The sequence below is a fragment of the Lepisma saccharinum genome, chromosome 30, assembly GCF_977018435.1.
Source record: "Lepisma saccharinum chromosome 30, izLepSacc3.1, whole genome shotgun sequence".
Taxonomy (NCBI): Eukaryota; Metazoa; Arthropoda; class Insecta; order Zygentoma; family Lepismatidae; genus Lepisma; species Lepisma saccharinum.
Genome location: NC_139258.1, coordinates 28,597,766 through 28,620,983, shown reverse-complemented (window position 1 = coordinate 28,620,983; position 23,218 = coordinate 28,597,766). Strand labels below are relative to the sequence as shown.

At 38.7% G+C, this 23,218-nt stretch overlaps 1 protein-coding gene and 1 pseudogene across 1 annotated transcript; one reads left to right on the top strand and one right to left on the bottom strand.

The window, feature by feature from the left end:
- The first annotated feature begins 50 nt into the window (after nt 1-50).
- On the top strand, nt 51-20,634 carry LOC145981798 (uncharacterized). Its single transcript, XM_083115220.1, has 2 exons — nt 51-210; nt 19,418-20,634. Exons 1-2 carry the CDS (start codon nt 73-75, stop codon nt 20,513-20,515), a joined length of 1,236 nt encoding a protein of 411 aa, XP_082971346.1. The 5' UTR covers nt 51-72; the 3' UTR covers nt 20,516-20,634.
- Nucleotides 6,858-7,831, bottom strand: LOC145981838 (aquaporin-7 pseudogene; annotated as a pseudogene).
- Nucleotides 20,635-23,218: the final 2,584 nt, after the last annotated feature.

Sequence of the window (23,218 nt, the reverse complement as noted above, 5' to 3'; positions counted from 1 at the left end):
CCCTCGTAATCTCGTCCAGGAAATGCCGTTTTCAGATAGAGCAAGTCTAAGAAAGCAGATAGTGAGTTCGCTATGGTTTGTCTTCGTAGCTGCTGGGTAATCTTCACCTTGCTGTTGAGATTGGTCATCTCGGTTGAAGATGACATCTGCGAGGCATGCACATGCTTGGACACGAAGGTGACATGTTTCTGCAAGAACAATGGATCACAAGTAAGTACAGAATTAGTAGCTCTCTTAATTAATATAGGGATATGCAAGGATATGGTGATACGGCGGTCTTATGTGTACAGTAGCTACTGCTAGGTATCGTGTGGTCTAAGCTAAGTCAGGGAAGACTCATTCAAAAACTTCTGTCTTTTAGGAACAGGTGCGTGGCAACCTTCTTGAGTCTGAAGTGTTGGAGGCAAATTGATATGTTCAGTCATGCAGCCCAAGGTGAAGGCTATTTGTGTGTATGTGAAAAGTTTATGAGTAATTAACTGGATCGAGTAATACCGTTAATTATTCTGTTTGTCCATGAATTTATATCTTTTAATAAACATTTTAGAATACTTTAAAATTGATGAAACTAATTTGGATTTTTAAAAAAAGTCTCTAAAAAGCTCTTGCCTATCGTGCAAAACGGTCTCGAATTTTCTTCCCAGTGAGAACCCCAAATTATCAATGCTGGCAATACATGGGGTGTACATGAAAAGCTGGAGTAGAGGACTCCAGTCTAGAAGGGAGTAGACACCAGCGATTGGCCTGCCTCCACGTCAAGTTGTCACCTTGACACGCCAGGAAGCCAGGGGCCCAAAGTTCGAAAGTTAGAACCCGTGCGAAAATATAACACCCATTTCATCAATTCATCATTCATTAACATGATCGCAATTAATCTAAGGGTTAGAAAATAACTTGTTTAACCGCCGTTTCTAACATTCGCGTTAAAGTAGCAACTCCCCGACTGTAAGAAGTCCATAGCAGGTATTAGGCTAACTATTCTGCGACAAAAGCTAGATGAGCTTATTTTGCCTTATTAATGTCCCGTTTTATTCGATAATTAGAATAAGGTGTATAATACCGGGTGTCGCATAAATCTGAACCATAAGTATTTTTCATATTACCCTTCTTTCTGTTACAGGTAAACCATGACAGTGACTAAAGAAGAGGGTGGGGACTTTGAACACATTCTTGAACTGTGTTGTACAATAAGTTCCTACCATGAACTTGTTTTGTTCTCCTATGGTTCAAGAGCCAGACTTATGGGACACCCGGTATATTGAACACAGTAGCTTTATTAGAACATAGTTGTAATAATTATGCTTTAAATCTAACCGCACGACGAAGTATTATCTGTACCTCTGTACTACATATTTCTTGTAATAATTTGATCAAGACTGATCACGTAGATCTATTTCCGTTATTCATTGTTTCCGATTTTGTGATTGAATGATTGATTTGATATATTTTACTTCGCTTTTCGGCCACCTTTGGCTAATCGCGAAGACGAGGATGAATGGTTATAGTTAAACTTGATGAAAGAGTTTCAGTTTTTGTTTGTTTAAGTGCACTTTATGCACAAATAGGCTAATTGGGACTGATTTGATTTGATTTTGATTTGATTTAGTTTATTTTACTTCGCGTTTTGTGCCTCTTGGCTAATTTGCGAAGATGGTATGAGTGATGAAATGATGAAATTGATGAATGGACATTCACAAACAACCAAGCCCGACCGGGATACGAACCCGGGACCCTTGGCGTCGGAGCGCGATGTGCTAACCACTCGGCCACAGGGTCGGGTACTAATTGGGACTGAACCTACAGTGTAAAGTGGGATCCGAACCACTATGTGCTTCCACCAGGTATCGAACCCCTTGATTACAAGGCAACGACGTTACCGCTATGCCAACTGGAAGGCCCTGAATGGATAGCACACAACACAGAACCCCTCAGAGGATTATGTTGGTTGTGAGTCCAGACGCCAGAGCTTCGTTAGTCCACAGTGTACTACGTGAAGAGAGGTTGGCATTTGGGTACCTTCCAAGAGGGTCCCCAGATTTTCAAAACGCCCTCGTACATACAAACACCTATCATTCGGCACCTTATTCATCGCATAATTTTAATCTTCCCAGTTGTTTGTCATCCATGTTGAGCGATGACAACAGTGTTTTACCAAGTGTTTTTCGCTTTCACGAAGAGATGGTCTCTTCCACTGTCTGTGAAGAAGTTTTTACTTTCTTCTTAGTTTCTTCTGTGTTGTGTTTGTGTTGTGCAGGACCCGTTACAACCTCGCAGTTTTAACTTTTCTCAAAGGGCTTTCAGTAAGAATCTTAGGTAAGAGGACATTTCCCCGCACACATTGAAGGGTGTGAAATGGCCCAATGTGTCGATGCACCCAACAATTTTGATTCAATCAATCAATCATTCTTATAAATAAGGACAAGCTTGAATTGAGTCTGATCGAAAAGGTTCATTTGCGAGGGAAGAGAGAAAGACACATTTGAACTATTTGTTTGAAAACTGACAACAATATTCATAGGCGTGCGTACGGGGGGGGCAAGGGGGGGCAATTGCCCCCCCCTAATTATGGACGCCCGCGTGATTCTTTCCACTGAGGGACAAGCAAGGTATTTTTCCATGGGGCATATTACGCCGATAATAGTGTTACCCCCTCAAAAAACACCACTTGAATTTGAAATGATAGCATTAATGTAACTTACTATGACTGAAAACAAATTATACGTGTGATATATGTATTATTAGGTTGGAGGTATGACCATCCTTGCCCCCTTCCAGAGGTCCGTGTCCCTACATCATCATACTTTCACCTATAAATTTACTGTAGAGGAATCTTATCGCCGTTATTAAACGATATTATACTCTTAAAGAAAATCAAGTATTTTCAAGTCTATTAGCAACGACGGGGGAAGGGCGTGCAGTGGCGCAACCACAGGGGGCAATGGGCGTTGCCCCTCCCCAATCCTGCACAGAAATCAATTCTAGGGGGGCAAACATTGAGGTAAAAGATAGCAAGACTAGTAGAATGTAAGGGTAGCAGAACAAAATGAGAGAAAGATGAAATTAGTTTTCACGTCTTTCTTATTCTTGCATTATTTCTTCTAGACGGCCAAGAACACCTGCAGGGGAGCACAAAGGGGCAATTGCCCACTCGATATCAAATTTTATGCAAATAAAAATACATTTCGTAAAGTTTTCTTGCTCCCTTCGCTCGCACTATCTGCTTTTTTTTTTTTTTTTAGTATTATCAAGTTCAGAGCCGTAGGTAAGGGTTGACGGGAGTTGGCCCTGGGCGCCGAACGATCTAAATGGAAAGAGAAATGTAAAAGAGAATCCCATGGGCCCTATGAAATTTTGTGTGCCATATTAAATCAATATCCTTTTCAGTTTGCAAAAATTAGGATCTAAAAATATTCTTGCTCGCTTCGATCGCACTTTTATTATTTTCTGCAATGCATTGTAAATTACCAGACAGAGAAGTACTTCTAACTCTATCTGCTAAACAGTTTTGTCTTGAATACATGAACACAATTGTTTGGAGAAAAAGGAGCGCCTCACATTTAAAAAACAATTGATTTATTCGTTATGGTGCGTCTGGATAATAAACCTTCTCCTGCTCCCACAAAAATAGGCAATAATTAGGCTGGAGAGTTCAATGAACTAACCGATCTCTAACTACGCACTGGTAATGATCAGACTGGAGAGTTCATACGAACTAACCGATCACTTGACGTGTGTTAATGGTGCGTCTATGTTGCTGCATATATATATATATATATATATATGTTCATCAAGACTTTTGCCTAGCCTATGACAATATTAATTTCATGAGATACTATTGCCACCACCCTTATGTGTGCTATTACGTTCAGGTTCAAGGGGCACCGCGATAACTGTCACCTCCTTTGCGTTATCCCCTTTTATTCATTTGGTGCTTCCTTGGTCACGCGACAGAAGATCTGGGTTCCAGTACAGCATAAGAGTAAATGACAATCCCTCCACCCTTGACGTTTTGAAAAAAAGGCAATGTAAAATTAAGAATCGCCCCTGCAACGTGCAAAATAGGTTTGACGCCTCGTTTCAACGCTAAGAGCCCTTGAAAACGGAATTTCATACCCCGAATGTATACAACCACGCTGCACAAGTTCAGAGTTGCATCCAGTGAAGTTTGTAATTACGATAAACAAAATATATGACCAATCTATAAATAACCATGTAAATATTACGCTTGAGAAATTAACCTTGGCAATCTGTTTACGTTGTTGTTTTGTCGGACAGGAAGTATTGACTCATGTGTGGTCAGGAAGTGGTGCCCATTTTACCTAAGGTTTCGTTGACTACACTCTTGACAATGTATTTTTCCACGAACTTAACAAAAGCAAAGGAGATAGCCCGTTATGTGTAATATTGTGCGCAGTAGAATTTGAATATTACAATATCATCAATAGGTATCTCAAACCGATGACCCGCGGTTGACCTAATGGTTCGATGGGTTTTTGTTTGAAGTCCGATTTTATGTGCAGATAGGCTAATTGGGACTGGTACCATCAGTTTAAGTTTATTAAAGTGGGACCTCCCCCGAACCCGCGACCCCTTGATTACAAGGCAATGACCTTACCACTACCACCACCACGCACAAATATGTGTGTTTGTCCGTCCTTTGGATAGAAGCTAAGCTACATTTAAAAATTAAGCATGTCTCTAAACTAGTTAACACGTTGTACAGGGCTACTATAAATGATTCATTCGATTTCAAAACACTGTATTTTCCAAAGTACATACAGATATGAATGATACATGAAAATATAACTGTAAACTCACCAAGTTTGCATCGTCGTGACACACCAGTTGGCAGCACGTGTACAGAATTTGTACAAAATGACGCCAAACCGAGAAAAGAGTTTTTGTGTGTTGGAATATGTGAGATGTTCATCTGTTATTGCAGTGCAGCTTGCATTCAGAAGAGAGTACAGAAAAGAACCACCATGTAAACAGAACATTTTGCGGTGGTATCGGCAGTTTACAATATGTAGGGTGGAACTCGACTACCGCTTGGATGTGTGTCGTGTGGCCAAAAGGGCGCACATAGAACATTTGTAGAATGTGAGGAAAACTTGATGAGTTTACAGTTATTTTCATGTATCATTCAATGTGAGGAAAACTTGGTGAGTTTACAGTTATTTTCATGTAGCTATCATTCAATGTGAGGAAAACTTGGTGAGTTTACAGTTATTTTCATGAATCATTCATATCTGTATGTGAAATACTTTGGAAAATACAGTGTTTTGAAATCGAATGAATCATTTATAGTAGCCGAATCATTTATAGTAGCCCTGTATAATAAGGTAGTAGTAGCATCTTTAATCTTCGGCTCTGTCCGAAAGGTGCAAAGTACATACTTGAAGTGTGGTTTTGACGGAAGTGACGTCACTTAGTACAGTTCGAAAGCGCCAAGAACAGAAGCACGCAAGTACGCAGCTCTCAGCACACATGCTTGGTGACTAGGTCACGTGATATCAACACTCGTTGCTCATTTATCTTGAATCGCGGAGATAGAAAGCCAGCAACACGGGTTAAATATGCGTTATGGGTCAGCAAGTTGTTGGTTAAAGTTATTCTAATGTGTAGAAATGTATGTGTAGCTACGAACATTTGAAAATGCTTTGTGATTTCTATGGTTATAAACAAGTGTTTAAAACGCGAGGTAAACAACGTGTCCTCAGTTCTATCTACTGATTGTATTTGGCGCTGCTGTTGAAGTACAATTCGGTAAATTTCTCGTATCGGACAAACTGATTTCTTCAAATTTACAGGAGAAATTATTTACCGAATGCAGTTTCTTTAGACTTGTGAAAGTTCGGGGAAGTGTTTTCTCGCATCGTTCATTGAATTTTGCCGGTAAATCATCTATTTTTCGATATAAATGTCTGACCGATGCACGAAAGCTCTTGCATCCATTTACTTCCAGGTGGATGTAGCCTGTGTCTGATGACGTAATCCCGGTCAGTGTTTCCAAACACGTGTTTTTGTAACTGAAGAAGGTACATTTCCGCAAATGGTTTGTGGGGCTATGTGTCAATGGTTCGTGGGGCTATGTGTCAATGGTTTGTGGGGCTATGTGCCAATGGTTCGTGGGGCTATGCGAGAATGGTGTGTGGGGCTACGCATATTTTTTTCGAAACCAATTTTTCACTATTGTAACCTATAGTGACCCTACCTAACCTAACCTTACCGGAAATGGTTCGTGGGGCTATGTATGAATGGTTCGTGGGGCTATGCGTCAATGGTTTGTGGGGCTACGTAGGTATTTTTGGGTGCAGTGGGGTGGAAACACTGCATGCCGAGTACGGTAGTGAAACTATGACCGCCATTTTGCGTGTTACCGAAGGCAAAAAGAAACGAAGAAAACTTCCTCGATATGTCACAAATAGAGCTTATTTCCGTGAAATAAGCGAAATGCCACCTTCAGCAATGTTTCTCAATGCAGAATACGTAAGTACGAATATTCAAATTAAATGAAGTAGCAAATTTCAGCCGTTTGTCCGATACGAGAAATTTACCGTACAATTCGAAAGACTTTCACTTCCAGTCCACGACTTGAAGACCGCACTCCAAGACCATACTCGGAGGATTCTCGCTTCAAGTACGGTCTTGCACCTTTCGGAGGAATATCACACTTGAACAGTGTAGCCGCCTCGATTATCTTCACGTAATTAAAAGAACACTGCAGCAAACTGCTTAAGAGAACTATTCCTTGAATCGTATATGGCTTTCCTGTCGACGTTGGAGACCGTATTAAAAATAATCTCACTTTTGCGGGAATACAAATGATAACTTTTATTTGATTATTTTGCTTCACTTGCAAGATATAGGTTTACAAGTTTTCTTGCGCCGCGTATACATTTTCTGGTTCATTTACATCCATGGGAAGTTCATTTTTCTCAACATCTGATTGTTCTTCGTTCCAATGAATTTCTATAAGTAAAGTATAAGTTATTGCACCTAAAATTCCCCCCACGTGAGGCCCTACTATAGGTATCCACCACCAGTTTTTGTACGTAAAAACTTCTTTACCATAGATGATAAGGCTAAACAAACGTGGGGCAAAATCCCTAGCTGGGTTGATCGCATAACCACAGTTGTATCCAAAGGAAACACCAACACCAATCATAGTCAAGCCAACATAGAGTGGAATAAATGGTGTGGGAATTAGCATATTGTTATAATCGTATATTGCAGACATGGCAAATACTAGGACGAAAGTTCCAACAATTTGATCAACTACACCAGTACCCTGAGAAAGGAACGATTGTGGGAATGTGGCCCAGATTGCTGCTGTACCATTATTTCCCAAGGCTTCATATTTCCCTGAATCATAATTGTACAAGGCATCTTGATACACCAATAGGACAATTGCAGATGCGATGAATGCTCCCAAGTACTGTGCTGCAACGTAATAAAGCATTTTTGTCCAGGGAAGCTTCCCTACAACAGTAAACCCAACGGTTACTGCAGGATTAATTTGACCTCCAGTTACTCCGCCTGCAGTAAGGGAAGCTAACATTGCAGCAATGCCATAACCAATGTTAACAGAAAGAAACTGTCCGTGAGTGCCGTTACTTAAGATGTGTTGAGCTATTGAGCCATCTCCGACAAGCACAAGTAAGAATGTACCGATGCATTCAGCAGTTGCTTCAACCAGCCAGGATGGAACTCTTTTCATCACAACCATTTCAGTTTTACTAAACTTGACGTATTTAAAAATTACTTGCTTTAAGAAGAATGCAGATCATTACTTCAGAGCACTAGATTCATTGTTCAGTCAGAATTCTTCTTCTTCATCATCAACAACAGACTTAATTGAACTTACATCTTTACATCTGGCTGTTTACGCCCAGCATATATTTTAAGTACATAAGATAATTTTTTTATTTAAATTTTACACACAAAGTTCAAACACACTCTTAAATATCTTTTTTATATAACTATGCATTCACTCATTCATTAAAAAATTATATATTACAATTTTTTAACTTCAACTTGTCTCAAAAAGCAAGCATCAGTGGCTCAGGAACGTTTTTCACTTGGGGGGGGAGTACAAAATTCAACCTCGACATATACATATTTCTAAAATTGAATTTCTCATGCATCCATATATATATATATATATATATATATATATATATATATATGATATATATGAAAAATTCAATTTTTGGTTCATTTGTAATTTAATGGAACAAAAAATCAGAAGTTTGTGATATGAAAGTCGAGAACAAGCACACATCTGTTCATTTTAGTGCAGAGTGCGTTTTGAAGGAGGATGGGAGAAATTTCCCCACCCTCTGTCCTTAGCCATCTCAACCTCTGCTTATGCAAGACAAATCCCAACCAGGGACTCACTGGATATGTAAACGGTATTATTAAATATAACATACTTCCAGAGTTCCAGTTCATTTCAGTTAATTTTAGTCCCATAAAAATATCGTAAGCAATTTGTGGCGGATGTGTACCATACCATATGGAGTCTCTTTTAGATATATTCGTTATTTTCTCAGACTTTTAAAGCGTATTCCACGAAGTGGTTAGCTATCTATCGAAAACTAAAAACTGTGCCTTGTTGGGCAGCTTTCCTTTAATGCTCTTCGAGCTCTTGTTGAGAGCTGTTGTGTTTGTTGTATCGCTTTTCGACTCGTGAGAGGTCCAAGTTTAAAAGACTGATAAACCATTTGACGTAGTAGTGTAGTTATTTATAATGGAATGACCTGTGCTCTATGCTCCACGTCCGCAAGTATATTTCATTGCATTATTTTTCTTCGCTTTAATGCCAACTTTGGTTAATCGCGAAGAGAGGATGAATGTTAATAAAATAAAATCCAAAGGACTCAGTGTATAAACAGCCCGTTCTGCTTCGATGCTGTTACTTGCAAAGTGGCTGGGTAAACAGCTCTAACACATTGCCACCTCACTCAAAGACCTTATGTATCTACAGCTCAATGCGAAAGCGGATTTAGTGCTATAAATCTATCCTTAACTGATCAGAGAAATTATTTAGAACTTGCGATACTTTTAAACTTGCTTTTCCTTTCACTTAATGGACCTCCAGAGCATTGCTTTGATGCAGAAAAAATCGCAACAAAATGGATTAAATCTAAACCCCACAGCACCCTTGACAAAGCTTCTGGCAAATCATCGAACCTACAGGAACATCTTGCATATTCACCTGATTTATATAATTTTCTTATAGTTCGATTTTATTAATTAACTTGACTCATCTCGATATCGTTCTTAGTTGAAATGGAACAATGATATTCACTAGGCACTACAACAGGGCGCGACACGTGATTTTATCAGAGGGAGGGACAGACTTAGTGCGTTTGCAATTTAATAAGATTATAGATGTTCGACAATAATTCAGCAGAAACACAGGTTTCCATATTCTCCTCTTGTCTCCTGTATGAAGAGGTTCTTCTCGTTCTTGTTTGTGCTTGTTCTCGTTTTGGTCTCGATTCATAAGTATGTCAAAACTTGTTTTACATTCATTTTATGCTCAGATAGGATAATCGGGACTGGATCTACAGTTTAAATAGAAATAGAAGTATCTTACAAATTATTTATTGATAAAATTATGTGGAATTTTCAACGCATTTATGTATGCATAAAGTGGGAAAATTATAAATTCTGTTTATAGTAATGGAATATGATGACAATTGGAAAAGCCAATGCACGAAAAGCCAGAGAACGGCGGAGTTGGGACTCGATACGACACCATTTCGAGTAATCTTGTCAGGTATTTCATCTAGAAGAGTGGTTAATCCACGAAGTTTAGTTTTGGACGTCCAGATGAAGTTGTAAACGATGACTTAATTTTAGATGATCTTTTTGACAATCATCCTTCAACATTTGTTTTATTTTTTGCGTCAAATTGGCGTGCTATCGTCATCGTCCTCCTTACTCCTCCAATGAAATGTAACATAAATTATTGTGAGGTTTCGTGAATAGTTTACTTATTTTTATTCATTTCGGAAAAAAACACTCTGCCAGAGAATTCCTTCAGATGGACGAATACTATCAGATTAGTTCTGCTCATTGTTATTAAGGTGCTGTCATTCTCTCTCCTTGTTACCTTCCTCCCCCCTCTCGTTCATCACATCTTTCTAAGTTTCTAGTCTCTGTTCATTCCTTCTTTGTTTCTTTACACTTTCTAATTCTCTTTTTATCCTGTTTATTCCTTCTACTTCTTTACACTCTCTATCTCGTTTTCCCTTCTTTCTCTGTTTAACTTTATTCTTTTATTTTCTCTCTTCCTTTCTTCTGTTTGCCTTTCATTCTTTCTAAGGTTTATTCCTTCTGCTTCTTTACACTTTCTATCTCCTTTTCCCTTCTTTCTCTGTTTAACTTTATTATTTTATTTTGTCTCTTCCTTTCTTCTGTTTGCCTTTCATTCTTTCTCCTGTTTATTCCTTCTACTTCTTTACACTTTCTATCTCGTTTTCCCTTCTTTCTCTGTTTAACTTTATTCTTTTATTTTCTCTCTTCCTTTCTTCTGTTTGCCTTTCATTCTTTCTAAGGTTTATTCCTTCTGCTTCTTTACACTTTCTATCTCCTTTTCCCTTCTTTCTCTGTTTAACTTTATTCTTTTATTTTGTCTCTTCCTTTCTTCTGTTTGCCTTTCATTCTTTCTCCTGTTTATTCCTTCTACTTCTTTACACTTTCTATCTCCTTTTCCCTTCTTTCTCTGTTTAACTTTATTCTTTTATTTCCTCTCTTCCTTTATTCTGTTTGCCTTTCATTCTTTCTCCTGTTTGTTCCTTCTACTTCTTTACACTTTCTATCTCCTTTTCCCTTCTTTCTCTGTTTAACTTTATTCTTTTATTTTCTCTCTTCCTTTATTCTGTTTGCCTTTCATTCTTTCTCCTGTTTATTCCTTCTACTTCTTTACACTTTCTATCTCGTTTTCCCTTCTTTCTCTGTTTAACTTTATTCTTTTATTTTCTCTCTTCCTTTCTTCTGTTTGCCTTTCATTTTTTCTCCTGTTTATTCCTTCTTTGTTTCTTTACACTTTCTATTTCGTTCTCCCTTTCTTTCTCTGTTAAACTTTTTTTTTCCTTTTTCCTTGCCTGCACGGTGGTTGACTTTCCATCTCGCTCGCCACCGAAGTTCCCGGGTTCGAGTCCCAGGCCTGCGCACTGAATTTATCAGTTTCATCTGATCATTACTTTTCCTCATTATGGTTGCGATTAACCAAAAGTGGCAGAAAAGCGACATAGAATAACAAAAATACGAAAAAATAAATATGCTGACCAAGGCATTAATTTATTTTATTAAAAACATAAACTAAACGTAACGTTTCAACCTTCTAGCAAGGTCTTCTTCAGACTCTGTATTAAGTACAGAAGTGGAGTGGAGTACTTGGGGCCTCACGGTCTCACATACACTCAACACCTGACCGCCGGAAAAGAAATACATGATTCGCTGTTGTGACACTGCACGGATGATGACAACGAATATTTTTATTTCTTTCTTCGAATCAACACAGATCTCGGCGTCTGTGTTGCAATACAGAAGTGCGTAGAATGCGTCGCATGCGGGTGCGTTGGGAAACATGGATGTTATGTGTTTGTTTATAAAAAACGCGCATGTATGTCTTTGCGCGTGTGTGTAATTGTCGGCAGGATCTATCTCCGCAGAGATGTAAACACGGATATGCAAATGTAGAAACGGGGTAAGAAATAGCAAGGAAGAGATGACATGGAAAGGGAGTGAAAGAGAGATGTATAAATACAGAATACAGAGAAGGCAGCGGCGCAGCCAGGATTATTGATTTAGGGGTGCTGAGGGGGTGCGGAAAGAAATTTAGGGGGTGCTATTCTGAAAATAAGGAAAACATGAAACACGCATGCAACCTTTCAAAACTGGTGGGGGGGAGGGGCAGGATACTTTACTTTCCCTTGGTAGATAACGTTTAGCATAGTGGGGGGGGGCAAAATTAGCAACAAGCGGGGGCAACTGCATCCCTAATCGCCGCCACTGATTAACATAAATTACTGACTGAAATTAAAATATATGTGTGAAATATATAACTTGAGATTGACACTCGTTTTCCAGGAATGCTTCGCCCCCCTTGCACTCCCCCTGGACGTCCATGATGATATGTATTAAGTCTTCTACTCCAAGAATGTGGTCATACAGTGTAAACATTCAGATATACGTTGCAGTCTTATTGAACTATGTAGTGAAATACAAAATAAAATCATCCTGCCTTTAAAAACACATTTTTGAACCTTTTCAATGTAATCAATGGAGGTACAAAATACATAGTATTTTACATTATACCTTCCGTCTGCCACAAGACAAAACGCGAAGAGCCAGCAACTGTGTCATCTTTAAAATCCCTTCTGCTGCACCATCCCCAACAACGAACTGTAAAATTTCTTCGTGAACATTGGATCTCTTCCTAACAGTTTTTTTAAAAAGCTTGAAATGGTACGTTTACTAGACATGTTACGTGGAACAAATACATAGAACGTATTAAGAAGAAAACTACCCTTCAGGTTATAACTTGCATTAAATAACTTCCCGAGCACGACCTGGTGATACCTTAAAAGCAGCTGAAATTTTTGCTCCAGTGTAAGGAAAAACAAGTAGGCGGAAAATAAACAGTTTATCAACAATAATAAAAAAAAAAACTCACATTAAGCTATAGGATATTATCAAAAACCACGAACAGACCACTTGAAGAAATCAAAGATGAAAAAATTCATAACAACAATGCTGACGAAAGAAAAAAAACGGCCGCTGATCTTTACAGAGGCTGCCGCCAGTACAGAAAAGTATCGGCACCTCTTTCAGTGCTTGCCTGTTGCATACAATAATAACGGTCTTACTTCAGTACTCAATATGACGACATGACATAATATTACGTATTAATGTTAGTGTTTTCAGTTTAACGTAGGGGGTGCTGAAGGAGGTGCGGAAGAAAATTAAGGGGCGCGGAAGCACCCCCTCGCGCCCCCTTGGCGCCGCCCCTGAGAGAAAGGGGGGGCAAGGAGAAACAGACATGCAGAATGAGAGAGACGGCAGATAATGGGACTAAATAATGAGAAGCGGAAAGAAAACACACACACACACACACACACACACAGACACACACAGAGAGAGAGAGAGAGAGAGAGAAAGAGAGAGAGAGAGAAATATTATGAAACACGACAGAAAGAGGAATAAAGCGAAAACAAGTAGAGGAAGAGAATAGAACAGAGAGAGAGAGCGAGAGAGAACAAACCAAAGAGAGGGAAACAGAACACAGAACAGTAAGGAGACAACAAGAGAGAAGCAAACACACACGTTGGCGGATTTAGTCTGTAATTAGCGAGGAGACTGTAATATACAGTGTGTCCGTAAAATAATGGTAGGGTTTTAAACAGTCATACTTTTGGAACAAAGCATGGTAGAGAGATGAAAGATACGTCAAAGCAAAGAGAAACAAACCTTCCAAGTTTCTTACCTGTTCAGTAGACATCGATGTGTGAACCCTCAGCTGCCCTGCAGACGTCAAGATGATATTCAGTCTCTTCCCATACACTTTATTTGTGAAGACAGAGTTAGTTATTGGCCTCTTCTTTCTTGCTGAACAAATAATAACGGGGACAACCTTCCTGGATATGTTACAAGGGTATGCAGGGCCCCAAATACCGGAGAATTCCATTTTCCAGTTAGATGGTGCTCCTCCACATTTTTCCACAATCGTCCGGGATTTTCTTAACGAAACATTTCCTCAGCGATGGGTCGGACGAGGAAGGTGGATGATTGCCTGGCCCTCACGTTCTCCAGATCTTACACCAATGGTTTCTACTTGTGGGGTTATATCAAAACACAAGGGTTTTCCTGCCAAGTTCGAAATCTGGACCATTTAAAAGCAAGGATCACTTAAGCTGTTTTGTCTATCACGCCGGATGTTCTCTGCCGTGTATGGGAAGAGACTGAATATCGTCTTGTCGTTTGCAGGGCAGCTAAGGGTTCACACATCGAAGTCTAATGAACGATACGTCTTTGCTTTGACGTATCGTTCGTCTCTCTACCATGCTTTGTTCCAAAACTATGACTGTTTAAAACCCCACCATTAATTAACGTACACACTGTATTGTAACCATATGAGAGATATAACACGGGAAATATACTGTGCACATTTTTCTAGATATTAAACATAGCTTTGATTCACATCAGGGCCTGCCCGATGGTGCAGTGGTAGCGTAGCCGCCTTATAATCAAGGGGTTCCGGGTTCGATACCCGATGGAGGCACATAGTGGTTCGGATTCCACTTTAATCTGAAGATCCAGTCTCGATTAGCCTTTCTGTGCATAAAGTGGACTTGAAATACGAACTCAATCAATCAATTTTAACATCAGGAACAATGTAAACCAGGGTTTGTTGTAGGTCTAATGTGTGGTCAGATAAAGTAATTGGAGCAGTATCTTCAAAGAGGGATCCAACCGAACCACTATACAGAAAACAGGAGTTGACCCTGTATGAAGTCACCCAAATGTCAACCTCACTTCCACGTAGTACACCCTGGACTGCATTTTGCAGACTAATGAGGCTCTGGCGTCTGAACCCATGGCCAGTATAATCCTATGTAGGACTTGTGTTTTGTGCTGCCCTTAATCGTTTGTGATCGTCCCTTCATCTATTTCATAAAGGAACCCCAACTGCGAGGGGAAAGCCTGCTTTTGACTTATCTGGCAACAAAAGCGGAATAGAGGCGGCTGTAATAGTTTGCCAATTTCATCGTAAAATCGCTAAAACTGGTACAACAAGTGCTACAGCTGACTGTCATCCACATAATTTAGTTACGAAGGAAATTGTATGATCATACAAACTTTTACATGCATTTTTGTCAACATGGAAAATACGCTCTGCCATCAATTAACCATGTTTACATTTTTGTACACATTTCATTCAGCAGAGTTGGCGTTTTAGCGAATTTTGCATTCCCAATTGTTAGCCACCACAAAGATGTCATGCCTTCTCAGCTTAGGAGAACAGCAGGCGCTTTTTCCAGCGGTCGGTATGTGAGTGTGAAGCATCAGTCACATTTCCAAGTCGATTATATCCTGTGTTCTACTTTGGACTTGGGAGCCTATACTGGATGTCAGTGTATGAACCGAGCACTTCCATGTTTCTCGGAATTTTGAGGGAGCGGCCTTTCTATCCCTCGCAGGGCATCAACAGCCAGGGTTGGGTATCGCCGTTGCGTCCAAACAATGTTTCCAGAACAATGAACTTAAAAGACTGGTTTATGAAATTTGCTTTAAGATTAAATTGCATAACTGTTATTTACTACCAAATAAGTTTAATAAATATCTTTGGAAGTCCAAACATATGTGGTGGTTGCACAACGTTGCCACCGAAGGATCAGCCGCCCCTGGTTGATGCACAAGTTCGTAACCTTTGTGTTTGATATGGGAACACTGCAGTATTAGGAGTTTATCTTTTATCGTTAGTCAATTTGGGTGGCACTGTCGTGCTTTTCAACATTCATTGAATTTTGCAGATTTGAAGGAAGACAAGCATATTTAGCAAAATTTTCAAGTTCAATTTTATTTTGACATCCATAATCCTTCTATTAAGCTAATACTCATAGAATAGGACATTGCAAGAAGACAAATAAGACCGAGATATTTAGAAGTTAATACTACTTTTGCACTCTCAACTAGACTTAATTTTAATATATCCCTTCATTTATTTTTGTGAACTGAAGAACAATAAGTATGAAGTCGAAAAAAATAACACTTACGACATTCTTATTTTCCTAGTTTATCAGAGGAGCAAAGGCTAGAAACATTTGTGCCATGTACGGGAAAAAAAGGGCAATAAAATGGTTTTGTCATTTTAAATAGGGCAATTTTGACTTGAGTGATTCTCCACTTAGACTACTGGGATCTAATGAAGACCGTTTAAATCATCCAAGTCAGTCGACCTGAGAATTAGCAAATGTGACCATTCAATCATCATATGACATTTGCATTCCATGTGTAAGATTCAGGATACCACATGCTTTAAGTGAAAACGACACAAATCTGTAAATAGTCCAGGAAAATTGCATCAAGTGCTGCTCCAACATGGTAATGCATGCCCACACACCGCTATGACGACAAAAGCTGCTATCCAGGAGCTTGGTTGGAAGGATATTCAACATCCTCCTTAATTTGTAATGAAAATGCTCTTCAAACATGGATTGACAATGTTTTTAACCTTAAATCAGCTGATTTCTTCAGATGTGGAATAGAAAAACTGCCCCAGCATTGGTTGACAGTCATAGACAATGAAGAAAAATATATTATTCATTAATTCTGTCTTTTGTTCATCTCAATTAAGTATCAAAAAAGTTTTGCCATGGTAAAATAACACTACAAACTTAAGCATCAACCTGATATACAGGGTGCTCCGAAATTCCCCTTACAAACTCCTAGGGCTAGTAGAGGGGACTGAGTAGACAATATTTGGAATAGGAACCCATGTCTGGAAACGTACCGTTTCCGTGCTACAATCATGACAATGTGTCGGATGTGCCTGTGTTGGTATGCAGCCGGGTAGGTAGTACATGACGTCAGAAGATCACCTGATGACCTAAAGTGTAATTATTTATTACAACCATGTCAATTGAGGTGTTATGTAACGTACAGAAGTGAATGACGTGTGTGTCAGTCCATAATACAAACAAATTTATTTGGTAACAATGCCAAGGGAACAAAAAAGAAACATACTATTCATTGATCAACACCTGTGTCGACAGTGGAATGCAACAATTTGTTTCTGTCTTTTGCACTGGATGTGTCGCATACGGCACTATTCAACTACAACAGTGGCTCGATGTGACGACCACCAACGTCGTTGCACACATTGTACCGACGAATCATGTTCCGGTACACTCGCTCCATCACACCTGGTGTCTCGTCAATCTCTTGTGCAGCGACCATAACTCGTGCCAGCAGTTCGTCCTCTGTCTCTTGTAACGTTTGCCTTACTTTTGTATTTACAAACCTTACACATTCAAAAAAAAAAAGTGAAGAAAAGCGACGTTCCTTTTTTTTTTTAGCCATCGGAGGGCGTTTTACCTCACGATGACTTCTGCCGCACTGGTTTGCTCGTAAAATACGCTGCACCGGGCAGTCAGTGTGTTCGCCTCTCGCTCCCACCTCGTAGACCCGCTCCGAACGGCACATGCCTGTTCTTGTGCACGACATCTAGTCCTCGTCGGCAAGAGATAGTACTCCACCACAGTTTGTTGAAGTGAAGCCTGCCATACCAACCGTTAACAAGGAGAAGCTAGTTGAATGAGTATTGTGGAAGGATGGCGTTGCATTTTGTGTGCATTGAACATTAGTGGTGAGGTACGTACAAAACTAACTCTTTGACCGTGATATGGGAAATTTGATTACATCTTGCGATCTCGCCGTTCGCTGCTAAAATTCGATTACTTGCTTTTACTTTTATGGAACTTTGAATAACGAATTCTACGAGAAAAACAGTAGTTTCTCTTCCAGTTGTTTCCCCCCCCCCTTTTTGCCTTTTCGTTTTTCACGGTGAATATTTTGACAAGTGTCTGAAACCAATGCACATGTTGGTGAGTGCGCGTTAATAAAAGGGGCAAAAGAAAGAAGGTGCTTGTATGCACGCGTGAACTTGTACAATATTGCGGACGTGTTTTATAATCTGGTATTCGCAAATCCTACACAAAACGTGACCAGCTGCATAATTGAACTATTTGTTAAACTTTATATATGCACAGGCAGTGTATTAAACTTGACAGTGAAACATATCATTCTCGATCGTCCAAGAGTTGTCTCAGTGACGTTAAATGTACGCACGTTCGTACTTGATAATAAGGACAGTAGAAAATCGCGATTCCTGCCGTTTTGCCCCAATTTACTATCTCGTAGTTTAATAGCCTACCCGTCCATATTTTGGTAGCACTAGCGATGCAATAAGAAACAGGGTAAAAAAATAAACACAGCAGGTGCAGCTTAAGTAAAAGAGAGGTATTTCCTTGATTAAGTAAAAAAGAGAGGCATTTTCTTGATTAAGTAAAAGAGAGGCATTTTCTTGATTAAGCAAAAAGAGAGGCATTTTCTTGATTAAGTAAAAAGAGAGGCAGTCCTTGATTAAATAAAGATAGCAGTGAGCATTCTTACAAAACTGCACTTTCACGGTAATTTAGAGACACGAATCTGTGCACGCCAATTATTCTATTGTCTTATCCAGTAAAGAATAAGGTTGTTGTTAAACTGATTAATATTTTTATGCTTGCTCGCTGTTTGTTAAAAATGAAATGAAAATTTATGCGAGAAGGTTAAAATAGCACGCAGGTCGCGCGGGCTGTTGTTAATATTACATTGTTTGTTAAAATTGCTCCCAACTCTAGCCTTTTTGGGGATTGTCTGTACTCGTAAAGTGTATTAAATTGGAACCTTGAATATATATATATATTTGTTAATTGAATTGTGGGGATCATTTAATTTGTATTGGTTATACGCTCTAGACAGTAAGACCCATATAACAGAAAATTGGTTGAAAGCCCAAATTGAAGTTAACGTTAAAAGACAACTATATAGGAAATACGTTTTGTGAACGTTGAGGGAGGAGAAAGGATATTACGTTGGGAGAACGTCACCATTAAACCTTGGTTACAGTGGAGAAGGCATGTATTGCTATCCATTGTCGGACCCTTCGAAACTATTGCGTATGTGTGCGTAATTCACAAGTTTCTTTATTTCAGGGCCTTTTTTGTCTCGTGCTTCTTGTGTGTGCCGCCCGTAAACTCCCGCAGCACGGTGCAGGAAGTACGACACAAGAAAGACATAACTTGTAACGTGAAGTGTGGACATTAAAAGTTTCTTTTTATACGCGATCGCCGCCCAGCCGTTTCCAATTAATTACTTTGTGCGATCGCGTTTTGACCACACTGTTACGTTACACTCTACCTACCCGGTTGAATACCAGCACAGGCACATCCGACACATTGTCATGGTTGTAGCACGGAAACGGTACGTTTCCGGACATGGGTTCCTATTCCAAATATTGTCTACTCAGTACCTCTACTAGCCCTAGGAGTTTGTAAGGGGAATTTCAGAGCAACCTGTATACGATAAAAAAGAATTGCTGCGGTAAACCAGGTCCAATATTCAGAATACGCCACTGGCATCTACACAGAACCGAATTGCTGCGGTAAACCAGGTCCAATATTCAGAATACGCCACTGGCATCTACACAGAACCAAATTTTTCTATAGTTTTTGGGCCCGCTTAGAAGTCAGTCCTCAGTCTGTTCTTTAAAGTGTGTGCTTTAGAATACAATTTTCTTTGTTCTAGTTATCTTCCTTACAAGTTTGTGCTTTCATATTGTCCTCCTTTTCTGTTTCAGTCTCTCAGAATTTCACTGCTGCCAGATACAGCCACAGAGCTCATGATTACGGATTGCTCTGAAGTAACCATATCAAACCATATAGCAAGTTCTGTACTTCGAGAAGTTATGTTTCAAAACATTCAAACTCTACATCTTAATGGATCCATACAGAGCCCAGTCTTGCGCAAGACAGTTCTGAAGAGTATTCAGGATCTGAAAGTTACAACCAACAGCTTCTACGAACAGGAGGAGATTCAGTTCTTAAATGTGGTGATCACTAATTTTCCTGCATCATCGATTGTTATTCATGATAAACTTAAGCGTGCAATTTTCAAGAACTGTACATTTGAAGATATCAAGGAAAAGGCAATACAGATTTCTACTAGCAATGGATCAATAGTAGTTTTTGCAGAGAGCACATTCATACGCATTGAACCACAAGCCATAGTAATATCTGCAACACATGTTGCAATGACACATTGTATCATCCCGCAACTTACATTTTTGGCTCTTCAAGTATCTGAGGCAACGTCATTTTTACTGAGCAACAGTAGTATTGGGTTTGTTGGATCAGGAGGGTTTACAGTAGTTGCTGCAAGTGTCTCCATATTGCACAATAATTTCAGCAAACTTGAGGAAGGTGCATTCAAATGGGTTCAATTTCTCTTGACACCAAAAACAAATGATGCATCATCTATTATGCTGATGGAAGGAAATTGGTTCAATGATAATAAATTAGATGCATTAGTAGTACATCTTCCCACATTAAATTTACTGTTGAGAAGTAGAAATACAGGTATGCTGCAACTTTACAACAATTACATACTTTGTGATTGTGCACTAAAATCATCCTCGGATGATGAGGTTGCTGATGCAAAGTTGTTTTTCTACCAGTCATTCCAGCAAAACAATTTTTGTACTGAGGATCCTGACACACACATTGACACATTTCTGGAAAATAATTGCTCAGATGATTCACATGGAATGGCCACAGAGAGTAACAGACTGGCAAACTTAACAGATAATGGTCAAGAGAAATCTGTTGCTGTACACAATTACCTACTTCTAACATTCTTGACAGTAACATTTGCAACTTCATCATCGGCATTTGTGTAAATAATTCACTGTGTAGTGATTATGATCTGTTGTATAAATCAACACCGAGCACTGAGGTAAGGTGTTACTTCTGCACACACAAAAAACTAAGTTTAATTTTGTTACATATTGTACTTAACCGTATGACACCAACACTTACAAAAAACACAGTATTTTTTTAAAATAATATTTGTTAGAGGTGGGACCGATTAATCAGTACTCTATCGGTTTCAGCCAATATAGGCATATGGGTAAAATTACCGATTATTTTACTGATCTGATATATCGATAAATATCTTATAATTTAGTGCAAAATTCTGCAATTTTGTTGCAATTTTTATGGATAATCCTCATGCCCTACTTTCTGAAAAAGTAAATGTCTAAATATTCAACTTCTTTTGCATTGCAATCATCTCAAACCACACACTTATTACGGAGATCAATGAACATTTCAGGGTCTTCAAAAACCATTTCTAATTTTATATCGGTATCGGCCAAAATTTCATATCGGTCATTTGTGTTAAAATACGTAAATTCTTCATGGTTGTAAGTTTACAAGCATGATGAGTGATTGACTCATATCATCATTGTAAAAATTCTGATTTTGAGTTGCAAGGCAAGTCAGCCTGGTAGCAACATCAAGCAGCAGCTATTTTAAACAACCTGTCCCTTCTTGTCCCACTATACATATGTGAACCTTTATTCGCCTCCGCAGGACAAGTCAAAATATTGTATAAAAACCAAATATGTATTAGAAGTAACAATAAAACAAAGAAAAATACTATTTTGACCAATTTGTTGTAAATGTAATAATTTTCCTTTTTCTAGATTCCTTCAAAAAGAGGCATAGCACAACACATTTCTATAGCTCAGCTATATAAACAATGTATTGGTATGGCTGATACCGTACTAGTGGTATGAAAACTGGTAACAGGGTGGCTGCTCTAGGACCATGATAAAATTCAAGCATAATTCCAGGTTTTCAAGGCGAACTTTCCAAAAATTCAAGCAGATGTTTTCTCTATTTCAACCTTACATATTATCGCCTCTCAACATCCACACACAAATATCTTCATAATATAAAGGGTCTATGTGATTCGAACATCCAAAAATTATAATTCAATTAAACGGTATACGTAATATAATTAAAATATTTAACTTAAGGTGCCGAGTTTCTATTTACAATCAGAGGCGCAACCACGAATTTTTGTCTGAGCGGGCAGGGAGAAAGTGCTAGGATGAATGTACTAATACTACTACTAATAATAATAGCGTTAATAATAATGCTATTATTATAACATTATTATTATTGATTTGTTTTATTTTACTTCGCTTCTTGTGACATGTTTGGCTAATTTGCGAAGATGGGGATGAGTGATATGATGAATGGAGTCACAAACATCGATGTACAAGCCGGGACAATCATCATTGTTGTTGTTGTTGTTATTATTATTTGTAGTGGTAGTAGCATCAAAGACGTTATTATCCTCGTAAATTATGCAAAAAAGCATTTGTGTTCCAACAAACGATTTCAATTATTTTTTCAACACATGGCACAGTAGTTCGGATCCCACTTTAAACTGTAGGTCCAGTCCCAATTAGCCTTTCTGTGCAAAAAGTGGACTTAAAACCACAAATCCATCAATCAATTTTACAACATTTTTTTCATTTAGATAGTTTGGCACCCATGGCCAACTCCAGCCACCCCCTAGCTATGGTTATAAACTTGATAAGACCAAGAAAATTTTACGATAATTTTTATTTGCATAAAATGTGAATAGGATTTGGATTAAAAGAAGTTGTAATTTTTCACGACTACGGAGAAAAATTCAAGCGGAGTCCACACATAATTCCCGGAGCCAATAATTCCTGCATAATTCTCGGAATTCCAGGTGAGTATCCACCCTGGGTAAGTTCATATAATTCCAATGAACATTTACAAATTAAATTCATAAATATCGTAAACTGCTTTAAATAATTACATTATTCAAGTAATGGTATTTGCTTGCCCCTACAAAATACCTGCACTGTCCTAGATTACAAAATTAATATAATTTTCAGACATTTCATAAAAACCAACCTTCATGCGAGACTGTGTAATGCACAGCAACAAATTCAATACTCTGTTGCATGCATTCCTTAATTTCATGTATATGTAATTCATTATGTATTGCAATTTTATATAAATACGCAAGTATCTGAAACATTGTTCAGAATGCACCATACTGCATTATTTCTAAGGTGTTTGGAGGAAAAAGCAAAAGTCAAAAAATGAAGATTTACAGAAGGCAGTTTCTTTTTAATGAAGATTTGACGCACACTACGTAGAATTTTAAGTGAAGATGCAGGCTCGACCAGATCTCAAACCTGGGTCTCTGGCATACTGTAGCTCGGTGGTAGAGAAATGGCACAGTATGCCATAGACCCAGGTTCGAGTCATGGCCAAACCTGCAGTTTTCACTGAAAATTCTATGCAGTTTTTATGTTCATTATTTTAATAGGAAACATTACAGCCATGATATTGTACATGTTGGATCATCACTGTTAAAGAATCTTTTCACATGCCCAACATAACATTATACTTCAATTGACTCAGCGTAAACTTATATGAAAGCGAGAGAAAATTGCAGTTTGTGACATAAGTGCTTTTCCCCCCAAACACCCTAAATTTATGAACCCAAGGAAAAAATTACGGGGTTTTAGTTTGCTTTTGACAATAGTACA